The 23,916-nt window shown below is 36.7% G+C and overlaps 3 protein-coding genes across 5 annotated transcripts; 1 reads left to right on the top strand and 2 right to left on the bottom strand.

Moving 5' to 3' along the window:
• Positions 1-510: 510 nt before the first annotated feature.
• On the top strand, positions 511-1,630 carry LOC121800430. 2 transcript variants are annotated; one of them, XM_042200003.1, is made up of 3 exons: positions 511-744; positions 844-944; positions 1,344-1,630. In XM_042200003.1, exons 1-3 carry the CDS (start codon positions 601-603, stop codon positions 1,621-1,623), a joined length of 525 nt encoding a protein of 174 aa, XP_042055937.1. In that variant the 5' UTR covers positions 511-600; the 3' UTR covers positions 1,624-1,630. The 2 variants fall into 2 exon arrangements, with proteins under 2 accessions (XP_042055937.1, XP_042055938.1); XM_042200004.1 differs by having other exon boundaries at positions 847-944.
• A 5,185-nt stretch (positions 1,631-6,815) lies between these two features.
• On the bottom strand, positions 6,816-12,199 carry LOC121799933 (GTP-binding protein YPTM2). Its single transcript, XM_042199453.1, has 8 exons — positions 12,089-12,199; positions 11,484-11,556; positions 8,126-8,173; positions 7,983-8,030; positions 7,802-7,873; positions 7,542-7,697; positions 7,264-7,367; positions 6,816-7,138 (listed from the first exon to the last, which is right to left on the bottom strand). The coding sequence occupies exons 1-8, from the start codon at positions 12,100-12,102 to the stop codon at positions 7,042-7,044; spliced, it is 612 nt and encodes a 203-aa protein (XP_042055387.1). The 5' UTR covers positions 12,103-12,199; the 3' UTR covers positions 6,816-7,041.
• A 3,776-nt stretch (positions 12,200-15,975) lies between these two features.
• On the bottom strand, positions 15,976-22,090 carry LOC121799358 (GATA transcription factor 26-like). 2 transcript variants are annotated; one of them, XM_042198703.1, is made up of 8 exons: positions 21,769-22,088; positions 20,468-20,836; positions 19,621-20,044; positions 19,055-19,127; positions 18,582-18,685; positions 17,168-17,354; positions 16,962-17,079; positions 15,976-16,492 (listed from the first exon to the last, which is right to left on the bottom strand). In XM_042198703.1, the coding sequence occupies exons 1-8, from the start codon at positions 21,806-21,808 to the stop codon at positions 16,233-16,235; spliced, it is 1,575 nt and encodes a 524-aa protein (XP_042054637.1). In that variant the 5' UTR covers positions 21,809-22,088; the 3' UTR covers positions 15,976-16,232. The 2 variants fall into 2 exon arrangements, with proteins under 2 accessions (XP_042054637.1, XP_042054638.1); XM_042198704.1 differs by having other exon boundaries at positions 16,354-16,731; positions 21,769-22,090.
• Between the last annotated feature and the right edge of the window lie 1,826 nt (positions 22,091-23,916).

A 23,916-nucleotide genomic window follows, 5' to 3' on the forward strand; every position in this document is an offset into this window, starting at 1 on the left:
TATAGTAGTATTTTATAATTTTAATTGATATTTTTCTTTGTTAATTGAGTCGTTTTTCTATTTTAGGAAGTTTTAAAATAATAAAAAGTAACAATTTCTTTTACTTCATTCTCTCTCCATCTCTCTTATTCCATTATTCATTTTTACTTTATTTACTATGCACCTATCAATCTCGTGCGTAAAAGATGTGCCTCAATTAATAAGTAATGGAGGGAGTATTAATGAAGCAATAAACTGATTAGTTTTAAAATTCTCACTAATTATATTGTGGTTAGCAGTTAATCACAACTCCGTATACTTCTACTATCTCATTCTAAGTGAAACATTTTTCTTTTTAAGATGTGTCATTTATAAAAAGTATCAAATTTTCTAATTTTTTTTTGGTTTCACATCTCTAATTTTATTTTCTTTCACTTTATTCCCAAGCAAGATAGCTAAATACAAAAGAGAATCACAACTAAAAACAAAGGTCACACTAAACATCATAGCACATAAGTAGGACTATTTTTCACAGCTTTAACTCCGCCTTAAATTCCATTGAAACCATCGAAAATAGAAAAAGAAAACAACATAGGTTTGGAGTGTTTATCAAGGGCTGGTATGCTGCCAGGAGTTGAAGCAGCAAGAAGAAGAAGATTTAACCAGAAAAGCGAGCCATCTCCGGCTGTCTCCACGCGGCGATCGTCTCTCTGCTTATACGTCAGCAGCCACGACTTCCATCTCTGCAGCTCAACGCCTTCCTCGGTAGGATTTGTAGTTTCTACAAAAAAAAGATCAATTAGATTTTCTAATTAATTTTGTCTAGTTTAATTTGTGTAATTTGGTTGATTTGATCATATACAGCAGAGAAGGCAGATAATGTGCGACGAGAGCCGGCTTGCCGCTGAGGCCCGAGAAGCGAAGAAGAGACTCGACTCGAGGCTGTGGACATCGGAAACCACCAGGTCGGGCCAATTTCCTTTTTCCTTCCGAGTATTATTTTTAATTGATAAATGAATAGTAATTTAAAGATCGCGAACTTCATTTTGCATGTCCTGGTCATGGGAAACTAATTTCTTCATCACTCCTCCATTTTTAGTTTATTTACCAAATGACCCTTGAAACTTATTGTAGTAGTCTAGTCAAAGTCAAGTCATCAACTAACCTTGTTTTAGTTAGTTCATTCAATACAATCGGGTACCAAATTATATTGAGATATCAATGTCTAATATCATGAAACTTTTTAAAATTTTATTTTTTCTTACGAATTTTGAACATGACATATAATATCACAAACTTACATAGCTGAATTTTTTCTCAACGGTGACAAAATCCGTACTACATTTCATTTCATTGGTGAACAGGGTTAAGAATGGTTCAGAAGTAAAGAAGAGTGAATCGAAGGGGCTGAAATGGTTGAAGCTGAAGTGGAGGTCGTCGTCGTCGTTGGAGGAGGAGTTCGTGGTGTGCTTGGACGAGATCAAGGCTTCGCCGGAAAATCTAATGAAGTTGAGATGTGGGCATAGGTTCCACACTCACTGTTTGTTGCCTTGGCAGAGGCCAATGCACACTGCCCTTGTTGCAGAATGGAAATTACTACTACTTCATAATCTACCTTGTATCCAAATTAATGCACAACTTTAATTAAAACTTCTACTTCTATTTCCTTTAGTTTTTAATAGTAATTAGTTATGGTGATTCAGTGCTGGAAATAAAATCTGATTAAAATGTGAGACAAGTTTCCAAGTAAAATTATATCCCCACACCAAATAGTCTATCTCCGCTAGCTACTGCAAAATTCATTTTAATTAATTGGAACTATGGTTGTTGAGAATGAATAACCACCGAATGAAAACAAGAACAAGTATGTAGAAGAGTAAGTTTGAGAGAGCTTTAACCGAGAGAATCTTATTGATGTGTAATCTCAAGAAGTGTTTTACAAAAGGAATTACACTTCTAAATCAAGCTATCTCTATTTATACAATCAACTAACTAAGCAAGTGAATAAGGTCTTCACAAAAGCAGTTGTAACTGCCGTTCATACTTCCAACGGCTAGTAGCTCATACTTCCAACGGCTAGTCCGTAGCTCAACTAACATTTGAACTACTCTTCTTGATTATGTGTTGTGTTCCTTATCCTAAGCTCCCATGCACCTTCACTTGCTATGATCAGCTATTTCTTAACAATCTCCACCTTGGCTAATCAGAGCAATACTCAAAAAAACCACTGCATGCAATCCCACAAGCTCGCAGCAATATTGAAACTTTTCTTTGGTTAGGGGTTTAGTTAGCATATCAGCAGGGTTGTGAGACGTATCAATCTTTATCACTTTGACCCTACCACTTTCTACCTCACCCCTTATGAAGTGCAACCTTACATCAATGTGTTTGCTACGTTCATGAAACATTTGATGCCTCGCAAGACATAAGGCTCCACTGCTGTCACAGTGTACTGCTACACTTCTCTGTTGCACACCAAATTCAGCCACGAGTCCAAGCAGCCATTTACTCTCTTTTACTGCTGAAGTTAAGGAAATGTACTCAGCTTCAGTTGTGGATAAAGCCACCACATTTTGGAGACTTAACTTCCAACATATAGCTGATTCAAACAAGGTGAAAATGTACCCAGTCTGGACCTTCTTGTATCAAGGTTTGCAGCGTAGTCTAAGTCACAGTAGCCCACCAAAGGCTCTTCCTCAGCTCGACCTTGATCAGTAAACATTATGGCTAACTTATCTGCACCTCCCAGATATCTTAAAGTCCATTTCAAAGCACTCCAGTGATGTCTGCCAAAATCTGCCATATATCTGCTCGTTGTGCTTATGGCATGGGCTACATCAGGCCTTGTACATATCATCAAGTACATTAAACTCCCAACAATATTAGAGTAGGGAACTAGCTACATCTCTTTCTTTCTCTTCATCACTTTTGGCTCTCTGATCACTGGACAGTTTGAAATGCATGGCCATTGGTGTTGTTGTGGCCTTCATGTTATGCACTCTGAACTTCTTTAATATCTTTTGAATATAGTCAGTTTGGAACAACCATAACTTCTTCTTGCTTCTATCTCTGACTATATCCATTCCAAGGATCCTCCCTGCGCAACCAAGATCCTTCATCTCAAAGTCTGATTTTAGTTGTTCTTTCACCTTTCTGACCTCCTTCATGTCTACCCCTAATATCAACATATCATCTACATACAAAAGAAGATACACATGTGCTTTATCCTTCTCCTTCTTCACAAATACACAACTGTCATAGAGTGATCTAGAGAAGCCCAGATTTGACGAACTCTCACCAAACTTCAAATACCATTGCCTACTGCTTTGTTTAAGACCATATATGCTTATCTTAAGCATACACACTTTTTGTTCAGAGCCAGGGACCTCAAAGCCTTGTGGATGTGCCATGTATATTGTTTCTTGAAGGTCTCCATTCAGAAAAACTGTCTTAACATCTAATTGCTCCAATTCCCAATCCCTCTTAGCTGCCACTGCCAATAGGACTAGAATGGAGTTATGCTTCACAACTAGAGAGTAGATTTCATTATAGTCTAACCCCTCTTCTTGGTTGAAGCCCTTTGCAACAAATCTAGCTTTGAATCTTACTTTCTGTGAACTTGCTGATTCTATTTTCTTCTTAAACACCAACTTACATCCAATATTTTTCTGAACTCAGCTTTGTCAACCATAATCCATGTTTTGTTGCTTATCAGTGACTCAACCTCTTCTTTCATGGCTTGAATCCACTGATATCTCTCTGGTCCACTGATTGCCTCAGCATAGGAACTAGGCTCAGTAGCCTCTATTTGATCAGCCACATGAAGAGCATAATAGAGCATCTCATAGTCATTGAATCTTGCTGGTGCTCTCACATTGGCTCTTCTTGGCCCGTCCCTTGCTATCTGGTAGTCCTGAGTGTGACTTTGTTGGTGCTGCAGATCATCAGCTCCAACACCCTGGACTCCTTGAACTCCAGCTTGCTCATCGGTGTCTATTCTTTCACTATCAGATGAAGTATCTGCTCCTACTTCAGTTAAAGGAGCATTGAGATCTGTAGACTCTTTATCCTTTTTGTTGTATAGAAAAGGCATGTTGTCTTCAATAAAGACAACATCTCTGCTAATCACCACCTTTTCATTCTCAGGCTCAATGGACCAAAGCCTATAACCTTTTACCCCCTTTTGATAGCCAAGCATAACACATTGTAGAGCTCTAGCACTTAATTTCTCTTGCTTCAAGTGTGCAAAGGCTTTGCATCCAAATGGCTTCAATCTAGAGTAATCTGGCTTTGATCCATACCATCTCTCATCTGGTATTAAGCCTCCTATGCCAGAGGAAGGGCACTTGTTGATCAAGAATGCTGCAGTACTCACTGCTTCGGCCCAGAACTGCTTGCCTGCTCCAGAAGATGACAAGAGGCATCTAACTCTTTCCATCAAGGTGCGGTTCATCCTCTCTGCAACCCCATTCTGCTGGGGGTTTGCAGGCACGATGTTGTGTCTCCTAACACCTCTATCCTTGCAAAATGCATCAAATTCACTTGACAAGTACTCAAAACCATTATCTGTCCTGAGCACTTTAAGGAACATACCTTTCTCATTTTGCATTTCTATACACCAGTTCTTGAAGGTGTTGAAGGCCTCAGACTTTTCTTTCAAGATATATACCCACACCTTTATGGAAAAGTCATCTATTATAAACATGTAGTATCTTCCTCCACCTAGACTCTTGACTGGAGATGGTCCCCAAAAATCTGAATGGATGTAATCAAGAGGTGAGGTTGATTTATGGGTACCTGCTGGAAATGAAAGCTTCTTAGCCTTTCCAAGCAAACAATCCTCACATGGGCCCATTTTCTCTATGATGCCTTCTTCAATCACTTTCTTTTGGATCATTGCTTTCAAAGTACCTTCAGCAGGATGTCCTAACTTGAGATGTCAGCTCCTCAGATTATCCTTTACAGTGACATGAGATTCACCAACTATGACAGCAGCTTGCAGATAGTAAGGACTGCCAGCTCTTTGTGCCACCATTTTAACATGCTTTCCCTTGCAAATCTTCATCTCTCCTTTTTCAGAAACAAAAGAGCTTCTGTTCCTTTCAAGGGTACCAAGGGATATAAGATTCCTTTTGACCTCTGGGGTGTACCTAACCTCGGAGAGAAGTTTGACAGATCCATCATTCAATCTGAGCTTTATATTTCCAATGCCTTTGATGCTGCAAGCCTTGTTGTTTCCTAGCAAAACTGATCCATTGCATTCAACAAGATCATAGAACCAGTCCAAGTTTGGACTGCAGAATAGCTGGAACGATGTGTGCAAGAAGAGTTGTACCCGACGGTCCCTCAGCCGATCAGGCATCGAAGGGCGGTCATTCGTGACCACGTCGGGGGCTGTAGAACAGCTGATTGCGAACTACTTTGCCTTGGAGCCACGTGGGCGGCATTTTAGAATGCAGCGAGACCTTTTCTTGCACATTGTGAACACGTTGTCGGCGCATTATAGGTACTTCCAGCTGATTCCTGATGCAAGCGGCAGGCCCAGACTATCGTCTCTATAGAAGTGCACGATTGTAATTAGGCAATCGCCTTGTGGAGGAGCTGGGGACATGTTCGATGAGTATCTTCGCATAGAAGAAACAACTGGACGCGAGTGTCTGAAGTATTTTTGTAAGGGCGTTATCGAGATTTTTGACTCCACATATATGTGGTCACCGACTCGTACCGACTGTCAGTACATGCTTGATTTGCATGGGAGGGTGCACGGCTTTCCTGGAATGCTGGGCAGCATAGACTGCCAGCATTGGTAATGGAAAAACTGTCCGACCGTTTGGAAAAGCCAGTTTAAGAACGGGTACAAAGGCACGCACCCAATGATGATTCTCGAAGCCATTACTGACCATCAGCTATGAATTTGGCATGCGTACTTTGGTGTAGCCGGGTCGAACAACGACATCCAGCATCATATGGGCTACTATTTGGCCGATAGGATATACCCGAGATGGCTGGTATTTTTGAAGACGGTCAGATGTCTAACAAAGCCGAAAAGAGCTTACTTTGCGCAACTACAAGAGGCTGCATGGAATGATGTGAAGCGGTCATTTGGTGTGCTTCAAGCGAGATGGGCATTGGTCAAGGGGCCGACGCGTTTGTTCTACCAAGACTGTTTTGCTTATATCTTGTATGTTTGTATCAACATGCATAACATGATAGTCGCAGATGAAGATGCAGGAGTCACTAATCGGGCCGATGAAGACGCTAGCGGATCAAGCCAGGGTGTGGCCAGCGAGCTTGTACATTAGGGTGTACCGCATGGCGAGTCTCATAGGCTCCGCGCATTTATTACTACCCGCCAGGAACAAGCCCATCTTCGACACCAGAAGATATTTGGGCACGTAACCATTGATGCGCATTTGATTTTTTTTTTTTACATTTGTTTATCATTGTATTTTTTTCCTAAATTTTAATACCGCGAAGATTTTTGTACGTAACTTGATTTTGGTATTTCAACAATTAAAATGAATTATAGAGATAGTGATTAGAAATTGAGATAGGCTGAAGATGGGTTGTATGATAAAAGGCTGACGTGAAAGAAGGAAATTGGAGATGGGCTAAAGATGGATTCTCCACTCCTATAAATGGTCTAAGGTTAAGGTTTATATCACAAAATATACAAGAAAGAATGACTTAACATTTCCATCAACTTTTATTCCTCTTTTTTTTCCATTTTCTAACTGTAACGCGACGAACATGACACAAACACACAATATTTCTAGCTGTTGTATACTTGGACTATTTTAGCAATATTACCCTAGAATTTCATCATAACTATCAAGTTGAATTCCGACAGAGAACGGTAACACTGGTTCTGACCAATAACGTTACTTTGTACACACTTTCCTTCCTTGACAAAACATTATAAAAAATGATGGATATTTGAGCATAGAAGTGGTTCACAGATAAAACAGGTAACGATTATGAAGTCTTCTTCCTAAACCCCTAACTAGTTCAAGCTCCAATTTTAAGACAAATTGATGTCAACCAAACGCACGGCTTAAGATTTCAGTTGGAGCAGCAGCCGGTTTTTTGGTTAACGGGTTGTCCTCTAATTTGCACGCTTGGAGGTCGAACGTTATTCATCGCTGGTTGACTCGCCATCCTTGAATTAGATACCAGACGAATTTCAGTAGATATAGAAGTGTTTCGATAAATTCATGATTAGCGGAATAATGACATATCATTGCACAGAGCATTTCAAAGTTTTTCGATGATGAAAATGTATACCTGTTCTTGATGGAAGCAGACATAGCCATGAAAGCCTGCTCCACATTAGTAGCATTCTTAGCACTTGTTTCCATGAATGGTATCCCAATTTCGTCAGCAAATGCCTGAAATTGAATAACGGTATTCAGTAAACACTACTCTAACTCATGGGCAGAACAATACAAATATACAATTTTGTATGACTTTTATTTTTGTCTCAAATGGTTTGTATATACACGTTTAATTTGAGCTACCATCATGTCCGGATAAGCGAGTGTGATGCAGATTAAACATTTTACCTGGGCTGTCTCAGTGGAGACAACTTTCTGGGAGGTGAGATCACTCTTGTTTCCAACAAGAAGCTTATTAACATTGTCACTTGCATATCGATCAATTTCATTCAACCATTGCTTCACATTGTTGAAACTCTCTTGATCAGTCACGTCATAAACTACCTGGTAAGTGTGACCATTGCGACACTATTAATTGACTTCACAACGACACTGATTAATTAATTAAACACATGGATCGAACTGCACTAATAGTGCCTGGCACTTACAATGATACCATGAGCACCACGGTAGTAACTGCTAGTAATTGTCCTAAAACGTTCTTGTCCAGCTGTATCCCACTGTCCAGAGGAATAAATGTTAGTCCTTTGAAACTGTTCTTGGAAAAGTAAATACGTGATACACATCCAACGCAGGTTGGTAATCCAGAGTTGAGTTCCAGATACTTACTATTTGCAGCTTAATCGTTTTTCCATCCTGCTCCACTGTGCGTATTTTCTACATCATAAAATAATCCTTGTACATTATTGTGGAAAATATAGAACTACTGTGTTAAGGTGTAATCAAAACAATCACTTACAACAATCACTTACAAAGTCTACACCAATGGTACTAATGTAACTCTCAAGATATGAGTCATCCTGCATAAAAAGACAAGAAGATGAAAAAAGAAAGTTAACATTATCTCCTCTATCCTAAGAGACATTGTAGTGCAACTAGCTAGAAGCAGAAGTAACAGAAAGAAAAACTATGAATCAATTACAATGATTACAGTTTAGAAGATATCACTATAGCACAAGTACAAGCACTAAGTTTGCTCATGATAAATTTGATTATTTTTGACTTATCATTCAAAAGTTACAACTCATACATTTGGATTCAAAAAAGCATAGGCTTGGGGCAATTGCTGAAGAAAAAACTACTCAAATAAAGGAGTGAATTAATACAATTACATATCAAACTAACAATATTAAGCATAACAATTATTTTGTTCGTGGAGATTTTCAAGTTATAATTATCTTTTAAGATCTATCCCAAACAATGATATCCACCATTAATTAAATAATCATGTTCAGATTGAATTTGGGATGTCTCTCTCTTTAGAGATTCAGTTCTTCTTCATGCAAAAGTCTGGGTTGCGGATATCCATCAACTATCCAACTCTTCAAAAAGATTATAAGGCTGTGCTGTTCACCGGTTCAAGTTCAATTTTGGCGAGGATCACATCAACTCCCTCGTTCCCAGTTGACCCACTCCACTGGCCCAATCCCAACTTGTCTCGATTTGCCCATACCAATACTATTACATGCAGAAGGAAGAAATGAAGCATCTTGATTCACATGTTGGCAGCTGGCATCCTATAGTCCAGTACAAGCCCCTATTAGAGTCCAGTCCCGTAAGTTAGAAAGAAGGAATGGACTTTTCAAGGCGATTCTGTGGGGACTATCGCAAGCTTCACAAACACAGTTCTTGATAAGTACCCAATTCCCGACATTCAGAAGCTCCTATACGAGCTGTACGCCACACATTGGTTCAGCCAATTGAATTTGTGCGCTGGGTATCATCAGATTCAGGTTACCCACTATGACATGCCAAAATGCCCCTGGGCTTGACTAATGCACTAGCTATGTTCAAAAGCCTTACAAATAGTTCCATGCCATGCCTCATCTATAGTCACTCTTGGGATGAGTTATGAGCCCAATTTTTGGGAATAATCAGGGATAATTGATCAAGGATAACTGATACAGGCATAAGGTGTAAAATAATTAAGGTAACCAACCTACTTCACAAATAGATCAGATTGAAAGGTGTATAATCTGGATGCAACATAACCAAGGATTCAGTTACAGACGTAAGGTGTATACCATAAAAACATCGAGTTGAGGTACACGTAAGAAGTCCCTTACAGGTCCGTCTAGAGCGAATGAGCTCTGGTCGAATGGTGGCATTATTTGACCATTGATGTGAACGTGCATTATAACCAATGCATCAGTGACTGAATAAATCTACACGCTTAACAAGTCTTGACCTTGACCAGGTCAGATCAGGGGGGAAAACTCTATAACGTATGGACAGGATGGGAAAGTGTTTTGCCGAAGGCATGATGAGTAAATAGCTACTTGCGGCATTACTTAACCATAATTGTTGACATGAAAGTGATATAATGCACCAATGACCGAATAACGTGTACATGTTAGAACTTGCAAAGATCTTTTAAACAACCTCAAAGAGAAAGAGATTTAGAACTTGCAACTCCCGTTGGATTTCAGTTTGATCTTTACAATACCTCGGTCAGCTGAGAGCCTTTGGCCAACCAAACATCTTTAATATAAACTCAGAGAGCCAGAGATATATAGAACTTGCAACTCCGTGTGGATCAGCCCTATGTTTATCACTGGCTATTATTTAGGAGTATATATAACCTTGGGCCACGTTTATAAATTTAAGACAAGTTCTCGTTCTGACCTAGTCAGGAGGTCTTTTTTGTCCTCTTATATAGAACGAAAGAAATATGCTAACGAAAGAAAATATGCTAGGCAAAGTGTTTCAGCATTTTAAGCTCAATTTTACCAAGGAAAACTACCAAATAGGAAACACCAAATTTCTTTTGAATTAGACTGGACCAAACCAAATTAACTTAACAATGTTTTTTTTATTATTATTTCAATTCACCTTTTTTTTATTTTGTTTTACAAAAAAAATCATAATTATTTAACTAGTTTAGATTTATTTGTAAATATATATTCATTTCATTAAATATTTTATGCATATAATAATTCTTATTTAGTTATTTAATGTATGCAAAATGAAAAATAACACTTTTGAAATAAGGTTAGATAGATAAATTAAACCCAAATAATATAATACTCTCTCGGTCCCATCACTGAAGAAGCATAATATTTGAGTTAAGTGGAATGTGAATAAAGTAGGAGAGAGAATAAAGTAGATAAATAGTGAGAGAATAAAGTAGGAGAGAGAATAAAGTAGATAAATAGTGAGAGAATAAAGTAGGAGAAAAAATCAAGTATGAGAGCGTAAAGTACGAGAGATTAAATTTGAGTATTACTGCTGATGACGTTGACGACAATACAAGGAAAACAAACATGTCAAAAGACGAGCATAGCATGGAGTTGGGTCGAGGTTACTAGAGGAGTGACTATGGAAAGTAATCTGGGGGAAACATGAGAGTTGGGGAATACATGGGGTGGAGGCTTGATGGATGGGTGGGGATGATGGTGGGACTGGGGTGAATATAGTTTTCTTTTTGACATTTCATTAAGGGTAATTATGTCTTTTACATGAATAGTGGATACTGTTTATATAAGTTATAAAGGTAGGTATAATTTGCTAATACTATATCAGAGGGGATATTTCTTATGATTGCCTCTTTTTTATTTCGGTCTACTAGGTAGGAAAAATCCGAAATTGCCCAAAAAACTGACTTTTTAGTTAAAATTTAACCAAACCAAAACCTTAAGAAACTGAACCGTACTAACCAAAATGTGTTGGGTGAAAATGTTAAGTTTTTACAATCTTGTGCAGGCCTGCAGGGTCCTATCCATAGCTACTATGCGTATTTAGGCCAAACCTTAGCTGCAACGAAATTCTTATATACATGGTATATCTTACAGCTATGGAACTTTACATTCCAAGCTAACAACCAAATCTAATTCAGTTCTAAATTTCAAGAAGAGAGTCTACCTTGTGTGAATAAAGAACGAAAAGCATTTCTAACCAAATAAATACTGTCCAAATTAGATAGTAGTGATAAAATATCAGCATCCGCTAGTTGGCCATGGAACCCAAAAAAAAATAGAACCTGTGCTACAGTAACAGTTTAATACCATCAAACACTAAACTCAATAATCGATGACCATGAGATATTGTAACTGGTGGGAATAAATAGACAATATGTTAAATAAGTCAGTTCAGTATCACAAAAGAACTTACAGCAAACCTCAGAAGAAGGCATGACTTCCCTACACCGGAATCTCCAATCAGCAGAAGCTTAAACAGGTAGTCACTGAGATAAAAATTAACAAAAATGAGATTGATAGATGCACCTCAGCAAGAGGAAAATTATTCTTCTACAGTCTAACCAGAGAAATCCAAGTCTCCTTAGAGTATGATTTAGGAATTAATACAGCCAAAAGATTTTAATTTCCAATAGTATATTTCAGATCACATAAGCATAAAACAATCGAATGAGAATGAGAGTAATCAGATTCAATAACAACGTACTAATTCCCAATATAAAAGACAATCACAATGTAAAATGTGAAATAGTATATAGTTCCATGAATATTTACGGAAGGAAAAGACAGATGGCTCCAAAATCTACTCTCTACGAAACACGGTTAAATGAAATATAAATACGCTTTGCAAACACACAATCAAGACCAGTGCGAGGGCGATCAGGTGAATCGTTCAGCTGATTTAGGTCAGAAAAATCGATGACGCGCGTGATGATCATCACAGAAAACCATCCAAAATCGAAGAACATAGGGTAATTGGGTGAAGTGATTAAAACTATGAATTCGAGAGAGAAGGCTTACTATTCAGGATTCATGGCCGGCGTTAGTGCTGAATAGTGATACGAATGAGATGATCGGAGTGAGAATGGATGGAAAATTTCAATTTTCGCGGCACCGATTCTATAAAGAGGGAGTTTGAGAGTTGGGATGAGAATGAAGCCTAAAATGTCGCTTTAAGGTGGGGTGGGGGCATGACGTGGCCACCGTACAAGTGCTTCACACGTGTTATTTCATTTATGTTTTGAATAATACTACTAGAGGCGTTTCTTTTTTACACGAGATTTAAAAAAAGTTGTTTTAAAGTAAGTTAAATAAATGAATAATAAAGTAGAAAAGGGAAAATGTAAATTGTGTTAAGTGAGTTAAACAAATGAATAATAAAGTAGAAAAGGAAAAATGTAGAGAGAATAAAGTAAGAGAGAAGAAAAGTTGTTGTTTTTTTCCAAAAAAGGAAATGACTCAGCTACAGTGAGACAATCCGAAAAGGAATACGATTGAGAAACAGAGAGTATTATATTAGTTGCTTAATATTTTTGTATTGTCATTCTCACACGATAGCAGAATGGTGTTTATTCAGCTGGTGCCGGTTATCCGGTTTTGATATTTTATGAATTCTAGAATTGGAATCGGTTGGTTCCAGTTCTATAACCGGAACTGATTTAGAATTTAATCCGAATTTATTTAAATAAGAATTTAATAATTTAATACTAAAAAGTTAATAATCTAGCATTTAGAAATTTAACAATTAATATGTGAAAACTCAAATAAACACACCACAAATACAAACTAGTGAGACAACAATATTTATCATCCAACACCTATCTGGAATAATATAATTTTATAGCATCATCCAATACCTAAAAATCCAATAAATTAAATACTTCAAAAAACAATAATCTAGCATCTAAAAATCAATTACCTAAGACTATGATTATCAACAACCACCCAACCTAACCCAACCATTCATTTTTTAATATTTAATTAATTTCTATCTCATCCACATCATCAAATTCATCCAACTCAGCCACACATTTTTTTATAATTTATCAATGATCACCCAACCACACCATTATATATTTACTTTTTAATAATATTACTATTACATAAAATATTTATTATTATACAATAAAATTTATAAAAAAAATAATAAATGACAAACTAAAAATTGTAAAAAATAAACAAATAAAAAACATATTTTGGGAAGGATAGAAATTTGAAAATTCGGGAAATATATTATTCTCATCATTCTCCATAGTTAGCAACAAAGGAAACTAAAAAATATGAAATTGTAGTATCAAAGGAGGATTATAGGAGGAGAAAAAATGAGATTTTTTTCATGACAAACTATAGCAGATGTGGTCTCTATTTATAAAGGATAAAAAATTATAAATTTTGCTATAATTTTTATAATTTTTTAATATAATATATTACAAATATATAAATTTTAAAATAAAAATTATCAGCTAATGAGATTGTGCCATTTGACAAAATCTCATTAGCTGGTGGAATAAAATAATAAGGCAAGCAGGCGGTTGGAGGTTGCTATGAAACAGACCGTGGTTTATAAGAGAGAAAGACCACCATTTCAATTTTTCTTTTTTTAAAATTTGTAAATGAGGTGGCGGTCGACCTTTTACTACCGTTAAAGATGGTCTAAAGATTTAAATTAACACACAACAAACAAATACTCACAAGACAAAAATATTTATCATCCAATATCTAAAAATTCAATTAATTAAATACCTAAAAAATTAATAATCTAACATCTACAAATATAACCGTTAATACCAAAAAAATAAGACAATTAAGGTAGATGGCACAATTAGGGTACATGGGAGAATTAGGGAAAAATTTTGAAATTTGAATAATAATATTTCATTTAGGTTATTATTAGTATATTAAAACATAAAAATAAAAGTGAAATGAAATGTTCTCTAGTTCTCTAGTTCTGATTCCTCAATTAACCAACCGATTCCAATTTCAATAACCTAGAACTGAAGAACCGGTTAAACACCCCTACGATAATCTATTCAAGTTTTATGTCGTATAAAAAACAGATATGTAAAATTTAAAATCATGGCACTAGTTTAGTGAAGGACCCAATTAACAAGAAAATATTCCATCTATTCAATAGAAATAGACACTTAGTAGACAACACAAGTTGTAATATGTATTGATAAATCTGCCCTATAATCCGCTCATCCCCTTTTTCTCTGCCACGTTATCTTTTAGCCTCAGCATCTACAATAGCCCCCTAAATTATACCTTTAAAATCCACATATCCCATAAAAATATCTCATTCTATTTTTGGTAGCTTCTTTCTCTCTAATAAGGTGGGCCACATTCCTTACTGACAATACTATAATTACTTTTTATTTCTATATATCTCTTACTTTACCAATTGTGCATTAATTCTTATGTCGTCTCAAATGTCCATATTTTTGTAAGAAGGAGTGAGTACTACTTAATTTATAAAAAAAAAAAAGTTACAAAGAAAAAAATAGGGAAAAAGTTCTAGTTTAATAAATAAATAAACTAGATCAATTGAATCTCAATAGTCTAGTAAGGGTAAGGTTGTTGATGAGTTGTTGGATGACTTTTCTCTCTTCCTCGTTTTGGTCACAGAGTGATCTGACGTGTCCAACAACTTCCTCCGCAACAATGCCTTTACCAAGCCATCAAGGGTCAGGTCTTTGGCTAGCAGCGCTGCGGCTTGTGCCTCGCTTTAACGCCAATGGGACGACTCTTTATAGGCACTTGTGTGCCAAAAATCTCTTCCATAGGAGAATTCAAGTCCACTGCATCGCCCCCGCTACTATTGATGTAGCTGCCGTCGGGGCTTAACTTCGTCCCCTTCGGACCGCTAGGCTCGTACCCTTCTTGGAGTTTGAGTAAATCCTTGACAAGGAGCCAAACATCGTAGAATTTTAACTCATAAAAATACCGTTTTGGGAGTATGTCTTCATGACCTTGTTGCGGATGTCTTCCGAACTCTAGCCACTGCCCCATATCATTTGGGTGTTGTGGTAGACGGAAGAAAATTTGGCAATATTCATTTTCACCCGGTTCCAGTGCTTGTGGAGGTGGTCCGCAGAGCGCGCCTTTGCACACGCCGACTTCAAGACGTTGTATCTCTCCTCGATCCCTGCCCAGAATCTGTTTACCCTTTGGTTGTTTGTGGAGATCGGGTCCTCGGAGATGTCAACCCAACACCTAGCTAGAGTCATCGACTCCTCGGGAGTGTAGTTTTGCCTTTTCGGGGGGCGGGCTACCGGGTCGAGTTTGAGAAACCGTCGAGATCCATTTTTTGCTTTCTAGAGAGACAAAAATGAGAGAGAAAAAATTGGAGTGAAGGGGTGAAGAAATGGGATGAAAAAGAGGGTATTATAGAATATAGAGTGAAAAAAAGTGGGAAAATAAAAAAAATTCCAAGGAGATCAACGGGGGCACATGCAATAGCGTTGATCGGCACACCCTATCTGATGGCCATATGGATCGGCGGAGGCGTCAGGCAACACCTAGAAAAAACGCCGATGCGAGTGCCCTAAAGTAAAATAGAAGGAAAAAAATAATTGAAATACTGTTAGTCAACGGCCGAGCCCACATCACAAGTGTGTCCTCTTTGTCTTACTTGAATGAGCTATGCGCCAAATTCATTGTTTGGTTTGAAATGTGCATGAGCAACCGAGGCTTCTTGCATGTTGTTCCATCACTTGGGGCAAGAAAGGATTCATCACAACATTGGCAAGTAGAGAAAATCCTCTACTATGTTCCTTTACTACGTGGTGTTGCGATGAATTCATGCTTATCTATATATTCGCCTATTTTAAAATTGGTAGTAGTAGATTAAACATGGGATATCTTAAATCCTATATCTAATTTATCACATAAGAAAAGGAAGATATGAATAATACACTATCCATTCTTCTTTTCCTTTTTTTAACGCAATCTTTTGTTAGTAGGTACAAAATCCAAAGGTCCCCTTTACATTCCAACAAGGTATCCATCCAACCTCAAATTGAACAAAAATGTAGACAAACAAAGCGGTCGAAGCGAAGGTCACGAGAAACGCTCCCCTTGTATACGAAATAAGTAGAATGTTATGTTGCTGAGATTATACCATCAAGGATGGACAAGATAAGGGTACACTGAGCTGCTACTAGCGCTAGCCACAACTCGAACTAGTGAGGAGCTCTGCCTGTGGAAAGGAGCCATTGGATGGGATATCTAGCAGCAAGTCCTGGTCCGAATTCTCACATTCGAGATAGGACATGTCCAGCACCGAGGAACCATTTTCATTTTGGATTGAAAATAGACTCTGAGCACCCACGAAGGATTCATCTCTATCTACGACTAGGACTTCTTTTTTACCATAGCTCGACTTCATAACAACTTTTCTGGGACTCTTCATCATAATTTTCGATCCTGGGTGAAGAAAACAAGTTATAGAATAGCCAATCTGGTTATTTCTAATTGACCAGCGATATCCCGATGCTTTTGAGTAAGAAATAATTATATTGACATTTTTAAACGAAAAATACTCCCTTTGCCCTGTTATAAGTAGCTCGTTACATTTGGGCAGGTAGATCAAGAATAATGTGCTTCGTGTTTAAAGTAGTATGGCCTTACTAGCTTTCTGCTACTGTTGTGCCCAAAGAAGGTTCCTTTTACAGAAGAATGACCCTCTAATAGTGAGATGACCCAAAAAAGAATACAAATCGCTTATAATGGGACGTGGGGAGTACATCAACGAAAGAAAAGACTTGAGATAGGTATAAAACGACAGTGAACGAGCTAGCTACGTTGCTGAATCATTTTTAGCCCCACATGCCAATATAAACTCTAGATTGTTGTAGATTCAGTTTGCTCAAGTGAGGAATTTCCACACACTTACCTGTAGTTTCTTGGTGTTGTCCCTCTCGTGATCTTTTTAAGGGTGCTGCGTTGACGATTTCAAAGCCATTGTATCCTCCTGTCACTACTGACTTGATGGAGTTTTTGCACTTCAGATCCTAAAGATAGTAGCATTATTTAGTGCGTAAGTTAAACTATGAGAGACACAATTGAAGAAAGTTATTACAAGTTGTTGAAACTACAAACCTTAAAAGCTGTGTGTTGTTCAACCCACTTTGATTTAGCTAAATCGCCTAAGACAAGCTTCTTCAAAATTCTGCAATCCTCCCTATTGACCCCACCAAATGAGTTGTCAAAAACTCCCTCAACGATAAGTGTTTGGAAGGATGACAGATTCATGTTGAACTCGGTGCTATCGAACATGCTTTTAAGGCTGGAAACGAAACAGAGCCCCCAATAAGCAAACAAAAATGTATTACCTTCAGTCAGTTTAATTCTCTATAGTTTACAATACCTGTTGTGACAAATAGGGCAATAGTGTAATCGACAAACGAAAAGAACGTAAAGATGACACAGATTTACGTGGTTCGAATTGGCTACATCCACGGGCATGAACGGAGAACAAATTTTATTTAAAGTGTTTTCAGATTATGGCTACAGATTTCAGATTGGATCTAAGATAACAGAATTATGTGCTTTACTCCCACATAAATAGGCACACATGGGATCCTATCCTAATTCGGAAACATAATCCTATCCCAATTAGGAAACATAATCCTATCCCAATTAAAAAACATGATCTGAACAGATTCAAGGCATACTAACAAATCTCCACCTTGACTTGAATTCTCCCTTGTAGATGCATCACTACAATGCCAGACGAACAAACTTCTCCATTCTTGCCTCAAATTTGCCCTAGTCCGACTAGTCCGAAAACCAGACTTCTCCTTTCTTGCCTTAGATTTTCCCTAGTCCGAAAACCAGGCACTCCCAGTGAATTTGTCGACCTTCACGTTCAGAGCAGACATCTTGATCGATTAACACAGAAACCCTAACAGATGCGGAATTCAAAACCCTAGTCCGAAAACCAGGCTCTAGATACCAGTTTGTTGTGACAAATAGGGCAATTTTGTAATCGACAAACGAAAAGAACGTAAAGATGACACAGATTTATGTGGTTTGCCAATTGGCTACATCCACGGCCAAGAACGAAGAACAAATTTTATTCAGAGTGTTTTCAGATTATGGCTACAGATTTCAGATTGGATCTAAGATCACGGAATTATGTGCTCTACTCCCATATAAATAGGCACACATGGGATCCTATCCTAATTTGAAAACATAATCCTATCCCAATTAGGAAACATGATCTGAACAGATTCAAGGCATACTAACAATACATTTTTCTAATCAATGTTCGGCTAAATGGAAAAAATATATCGCATCATCTAATAAAAGTATCCAGACTATGCGTTATCAAAGAAACATATCTACCGTGATATAACATAGAAACAAGCGAGTGGGATTTGTAGTTCTTTCTTCAGTATTACAAAATATGCCATTTGAGAGAGAAACTTCCCAAATTGGATAACTATTTAAATGAATGACGATAAGATGCGATCATGCTGGACTCCCTAGAGGAGAAAGCTAGAACACACACCTGTATGGAGCATCTGAAGTGTCAACAGAAGGTAAAAGGTTCATCAAGTGTTGTTGTTCACCATTTGTCAAATGACTTGAAAACAATTCGAAATTAATGATGTCCTGCATCGATATCAATGTATCATAGGACTGCTTAAGACTCCTAATCACACATTGTTTCAAGATCAACCAAAATGGAGAATGGACAGAATTATTAAGTTGAATCTGAAGTGATGATGATACGAATTACTTCGTATTCTCGATCAGATTTTACAATTAAAAACGCGATATTATAACTAGCTGAAAATGTACATAGTAAAAAAGAAATGATATCAGTCTATTGCTACAAAAACAATGAACTATAGAACCGTTCACAAAAATATTCATATATGTTCGACTTTTTTCTATGAACTGGGTAAACATGCATCTGTAACTAAGTGTAAATGTGAAATTGCTTATTAGTATCAACTAAACATTTGCTTTGCAACTTACTTGTAGATCTATGTAACATAGTGGAGAATTATGATGTGCAAGAATCGGTAATTTTACAACTTGATCCTTGTCTCTGAAATTGAATAAAAGAAGATGCATTAACAGCATATTCAACTGTGTCCTATAGCAGTTGATAAATTGCTATTCGAAATGAGGTCATTAATAACTTTATGTTGAGCAAAAGGCATATTTGGTTAGAATTTCATAAACACATCTCCTACAGAACTAGAAATACACCATATTAATCTTATCAAAATTACAAACCAGCTGATTTATTTTTTCCCACAAGTTGCAATGTGTTATTTTATTATGTTAAATTTGGATGGAAAAATATGCAACTATGGACAAGAAATAAGTAATAAGAAATCTACGAAGCTCGTCAAAAAAGGTTTGTTTCATAATGGACTTGAAATCTTAATCTATAGACTCGTGTGACGTGCTTTTGCCAAATGCAAACTTTCATTTAAAATGTAACCAACCAAAATATATAACCATTTGAATTAAGAAATAATACTTCCGAAAATTCCTCGTGTGCTCATAGGAACCAGAGATTGATATGAAAATACCTTCTCGTTTGTTCCTGTCCAATGCCAGGATAAGCCTTATTCTTAAGTTTCTCATTAACTTTACTCGATGAGTAGGCACTTGTGTCTTCAATGGGACCATGAAATCTTATATCCCGTGATGTTAAGGTATACTGCTTGTTATCCACGGAATGGGAGCTCGCTTCCGACTCTTCTTCTCTAACAAATGAACTTGGGTGCCAAATAAGTACACTTCCATGTCCAATCTCAACAGATACCATTGGTTTGTCGCTCTCGAGAAACAAGTCTTCTTCGGAAGATTGAGACAAGCATGATGACTGTTGTTCATACCATAATGTATACAGGTCTTTCGTAAGAACCTCAAATGGAGAAGGTTTTTGCCTTGAGACACAGGTTCTCTTCCTAGAAGGAACAATCGAATCCCACGCACTGGGTTGGGGAGGACCTGAGATGGTAAACGAGTGAGAACTTGACCATATTACAATACAACACGCAGATATTAACTATTCCAGATTAATTAGCTCTATATGGTTTGTGGTCAGAGATTAATACACTACTCAAACAAAAACTTGAAAAAAAGCCACAAAAACAAGAAACAGAAAGATAAGTTATCGCCTTATTAGATGATGCATAAGCTTTTCAAGGTTTCCAATATCTAGTCTACTCAAAATCTTTATAAGCAGTAAGTCAGAATATCATCCATTTATTTCCATATTCCATGGCCTTTTACCTTGAGTGCCCTACACAAAATTGTCCCTCACTTCATATATTTCCCCCTCCCAAGAAAACATAATAGATAATAGTGAAAGAAGACAAGTGTTGCAGATCATGATGCTAGAATGATATCATGCATACAAATCCTACTAACTTGTCAAATCACTTGTATCGGCGTTGCCATATTGAGCGAATTTTTCAGAGTTGGATATGGCAGAACCGGAGCTTGATCTATTGCATGTATCTTCATCATAGACTTTGTGCAAACCCTGGTAACGGTCAGGGGGAACGTCTCCAAATTCAGCTACATCACTATTGAGCTTCCGCTTCAGAACCTTCTGCTCTTTGCTAATTACAGATATAGTTTTCACCTTAGTAAACCTCAAATCTTCTAATTCATCAGGTTCTGCCCTAGCATGTAGAGGAGTATAGTTTGCCAAAGTTCCCTTTGTCCTCCACCGTGAACCACATGCATTGCAGAGTACTGGCTTCTCAGGAGGCCCATTACGCCAAAGAGGGGTGCCTGTTGCATGATTACGATTAGTCAAAAAACCATTAACCATCACGAGAAAAGAATGATAGAAATCTGAGGGTTTCACTACATAAGTTAAAGCACAAAAAACCATATAAACTAAAGTTTTATAAAAGTATGATGACAGATGGACCTTGATTCCGTTTCAAGACAGTTACTGTAATCTTCGAACCACTTTGGCATTTAGCACGAGCTCAGTCCCTTATCACTTAAAAAACTTCAAACAATTAATTCACGACACATTCTGTTAAACTTTACCCTTTTGCAGCACAAAATTGCTTGCAAAAGTGAAACCAGTTCAAAGAAAAAACAACAGTGAAGTGCTTCCATTTACTGATGCATAGAAGCACTTCACGAGGAATGATGTATAGATTTTGCACTAATTAACTGAAAAAGAGATGAAACTTATTCGCGTATGCTTCACATTGTCACGACAATGACTCGTTTAAGTCTGATCACAGTGTGCTGTCAACATATGCCTTGTAGGAAAGTTAGTACTATCAATAATAATCCATGGTAGATATCTAACAAAGATGGCGGTTAAACATTGATCGAATTTGATCCAAAAGAAGCGTAACTTCATTGAAATGCGCTGAATATCGCTAAATTGGCAATGAACTGAAGAGAAAGAAAAAAGGACTATGATCCATCCCCATGGTTGCAAAATCAAACAGGAAACAAAACCAGTAAATACACAAAAAAGAGGGAAAATGAGTGAATAGATATTGCTCATTGTTCATTGATTCTCAATTTCTCTTCTCTACAAAAACATCAAAGGGGGACTAATTCATTGACTGAATGAATGCAAAAAACATTAGAATAAAACTAGCTCAATCATAAAAACTAATACTAACAGCTTATTAATCTACAAATTCAGAATAAAAAATAAAACAAGATTGTTATTGAAAAACCAGAAAACTCACTTGTAACACCACAGTGATAGCAAGGTCCATGCTTTCCCATGTCTGTGGGATTTCTTGAATCTCCCACAGTTAAAAAGAAGCACGGGAATTAAATGTAAAATCAGTCTATACAGAAACCGGCGAAAAATAAAAACTAAAGCTTTCTGAAAAATCAAATTCTTTGCAACACAATGAAATTTCCTTTTTTCTTCCTAGTGTGAAGAAAACCACTAAAAAGTGTGAAATTGAGGGGAGTGAAGTAGGAAAAAGATGTGGGTATTAAGCTGATATTGAATGGAAGTCAATCCAATACACAACACCAATGGGAATAAATCAATGGGAAAAATAAGATGAGAAATTACTATAGGGGGAAAAGGGATATGTTTTGATTGTATTCAATGTGACGTGTTATTTTGTATATTCAATTTTTCTTATTGTGTGTGAAGTAAAAAACATTCAGTTATTTTTACTTTAACTTGATAAAGGTAAGATTTATAAAGAAAATTGGTTAACAAAAATTAATAGAATCTGAATTCTAATTTTATACTATATTAAATATGTGAGTGAGTGAATTAATGAAATATTCATTTGTCAAATATAGTAAATAGTCTAAAATAAAATATTTAATAGGGGAGATTTCAAAATATATATATAGAGTAGTGATCTAGGGCAAGTGCCCATTAATTACATAAATAGAGAACAAATCACAACCACAAAATCAAGAAAATCAAGAGCTAGTATTAATATATGTGATTTTTGAATTTAAGGATAAATTAGTTCTATCAATCACAAATTTACTCCACAATAGGGCAATGGTATAATGGTCATTGCATCCAGAATTACGTTCTTCAATGGCAGGAGCTCAGATACGTTTCATTTCAGCTTTCCGATTTCTCATTTCAATAGGCTTTATTGACGGTCCAAAAAGTAAAGAAGAAGTGGAGCAGCTCATCCAAGTAGCGCTTCTATGCACGCAGAGCTCTCCGATGGAGCGGCCGAAGATGTCGGACGTCGTTCGGATGCTGGAAGGCGACGGGCTGGCGGAGAGGTGGGAGGAGTGGTAGAAGGAAGAAATGTTCCGACAAGACTTCCATCCCATCCGTCACCCCAACACTGATTGGTTAATTGTTGATTCCATTTCTAATATTAAAGCTGATTAGTTATCTGGACCTCAGTGAATCTTAATGTATATTTCAATCTATCTGATTTTTCTTTTTTTTCACCTCTATATATGTTCTTTTTGTATTTTTTTTCTCTTTCGATTTAATCGATAATTTTTTTTACTTGCTAGTGTACCCCAGATTTATGAATCTTAATAGACAAACTTGGTTTAGAAATAAACAATTTTTTCTCTTCCTTATTTCTTCATACCCAAAAGGCTTTAGTTTTTTGAAAGATTAACTGCGTTTAATGTGTAGCTTGAAATAAAAATAAATAAATAAAGCAATAGATTGATTATTCACGTCCCCAAATTTAAATGCCTGCCAGAAAGAAAGAAGAAAAAAAACTAACAATTTGTTGTACTAAGATTTTGTATCAAACATTGTTTTATTCGAGAAGCATTTCTTTGATTATATAATTAAACGACCTTCAAAAGGTCTCTTTACTTTTTCATATGCACAAAGAAGAGTGATATGTTTTATAAACAACAGTGAAGTAAGATCATGCTAAGAGTAATGTGTTTTGTAAATAACAGTGAAGTAAAATAATGCTAAGAGTGATGTGTTTTGTAAACAAGAGTGAAGTAAAATCATGCTAAGAGTGATGTGTTTTGTAAACAAGAGTGATGTTTTTTATAAACAAGAGTGAAGTAAAATCATAATAAGAGTGATGTGTTTTGTAAACAAGAGTGAAGTAAAATCATGCTAAGAGTGATGTGTTTTGTAAACAAGAGTGAAGTAAAATCATGCTAAGAGTGATGTGTTTTGTAAACAAGAGTGAAGTAAAATCATGCTAAGAGTGATGTGTTTTGTAAACAAGAGTGGAGTAATATCATGCTAATAGTGATGTGTTTTGTTAACATCAGTGAAGTAAAAACATGGTTATATTGATTCTTCCACGGCTAGAAACATCCAAAAATCAAGCGTATTCTCCTTCAATGGCCTTCACGTGATAGCTTCCTCAATCGTCTCCTTCACTTCACCAATGCCCAAATCCAAGAAGAAGAAA

The sequence above is a fragment of the Salvia splendens genome, chromosome 4 (assembly GCF_004379255.2).
Source record: "Salvia splendens isolate huo1 chromosome 4, SspV2, whole genome shotgun sequence".
Lineage (NCBI taxonomy): Eukaryota > Viridiplantae > Streptophyta > Magnoliopsida > Lamiales > Lamiaceae > Salvia > Salvia splendens.

Coding starts and splice junctions, on each gene's coding strand:
- LOC121800430 (XM_042200003.1), top strand. CDS start 601: ATGCTGCCAGGAGTTGAAGCAGCAAGAAGAAGAAGATTTAACCAGAAA. Junction 745..843: donor GCAGCTCAACGCCTTCCTCG/GTAGGATTTGTA, acceptor GATCATATACAG/CAGAGAAGGCAGATAATGTG. Junction 945..1,343: donor TGGACATCGGAAACCACCAG/GTCGGGCCAATT, acceptor ATTGGTGAACAG/GGTTAAGAATGGTTCAGAAG.
- LOC121799933 (XM_042199453.1), bottom strand. Junction 7,874..7,982: donor AAACGATTAAGCTGCAAATA/GTAAGTATCTGG, acceptor TCCTCTGGACAG/TGGGATACAGCTGGACAAGA. Junction 7,698..7,801: donor GTGGTGCTCATGGTATCATT/GTAAGTGCCAGG, acceptor CACACTTACCAG/GTAGTTTATGACGTGACTGA.
- LOC121799358 (XM_042198703.1), bottom strand. CDS start 21,808: ATGGGAAAGCATGGACCTTGCTATCACTGTGGTGTTACAA. Junction 17,355..18,581: donor ACTTCAGATGCTCCATACAG/GTGTGTGTTCTA, acceptor TTTCGTTTCCAG/CCTTAAAAGCATGTTCGATA. Junction 16,493..16,961: donor ACAACACCAAGAAACTACAG/GTAAGTGTGTGG, acceptor TTCTTCACCCAG/GATCGAAAATTATGATGAAG.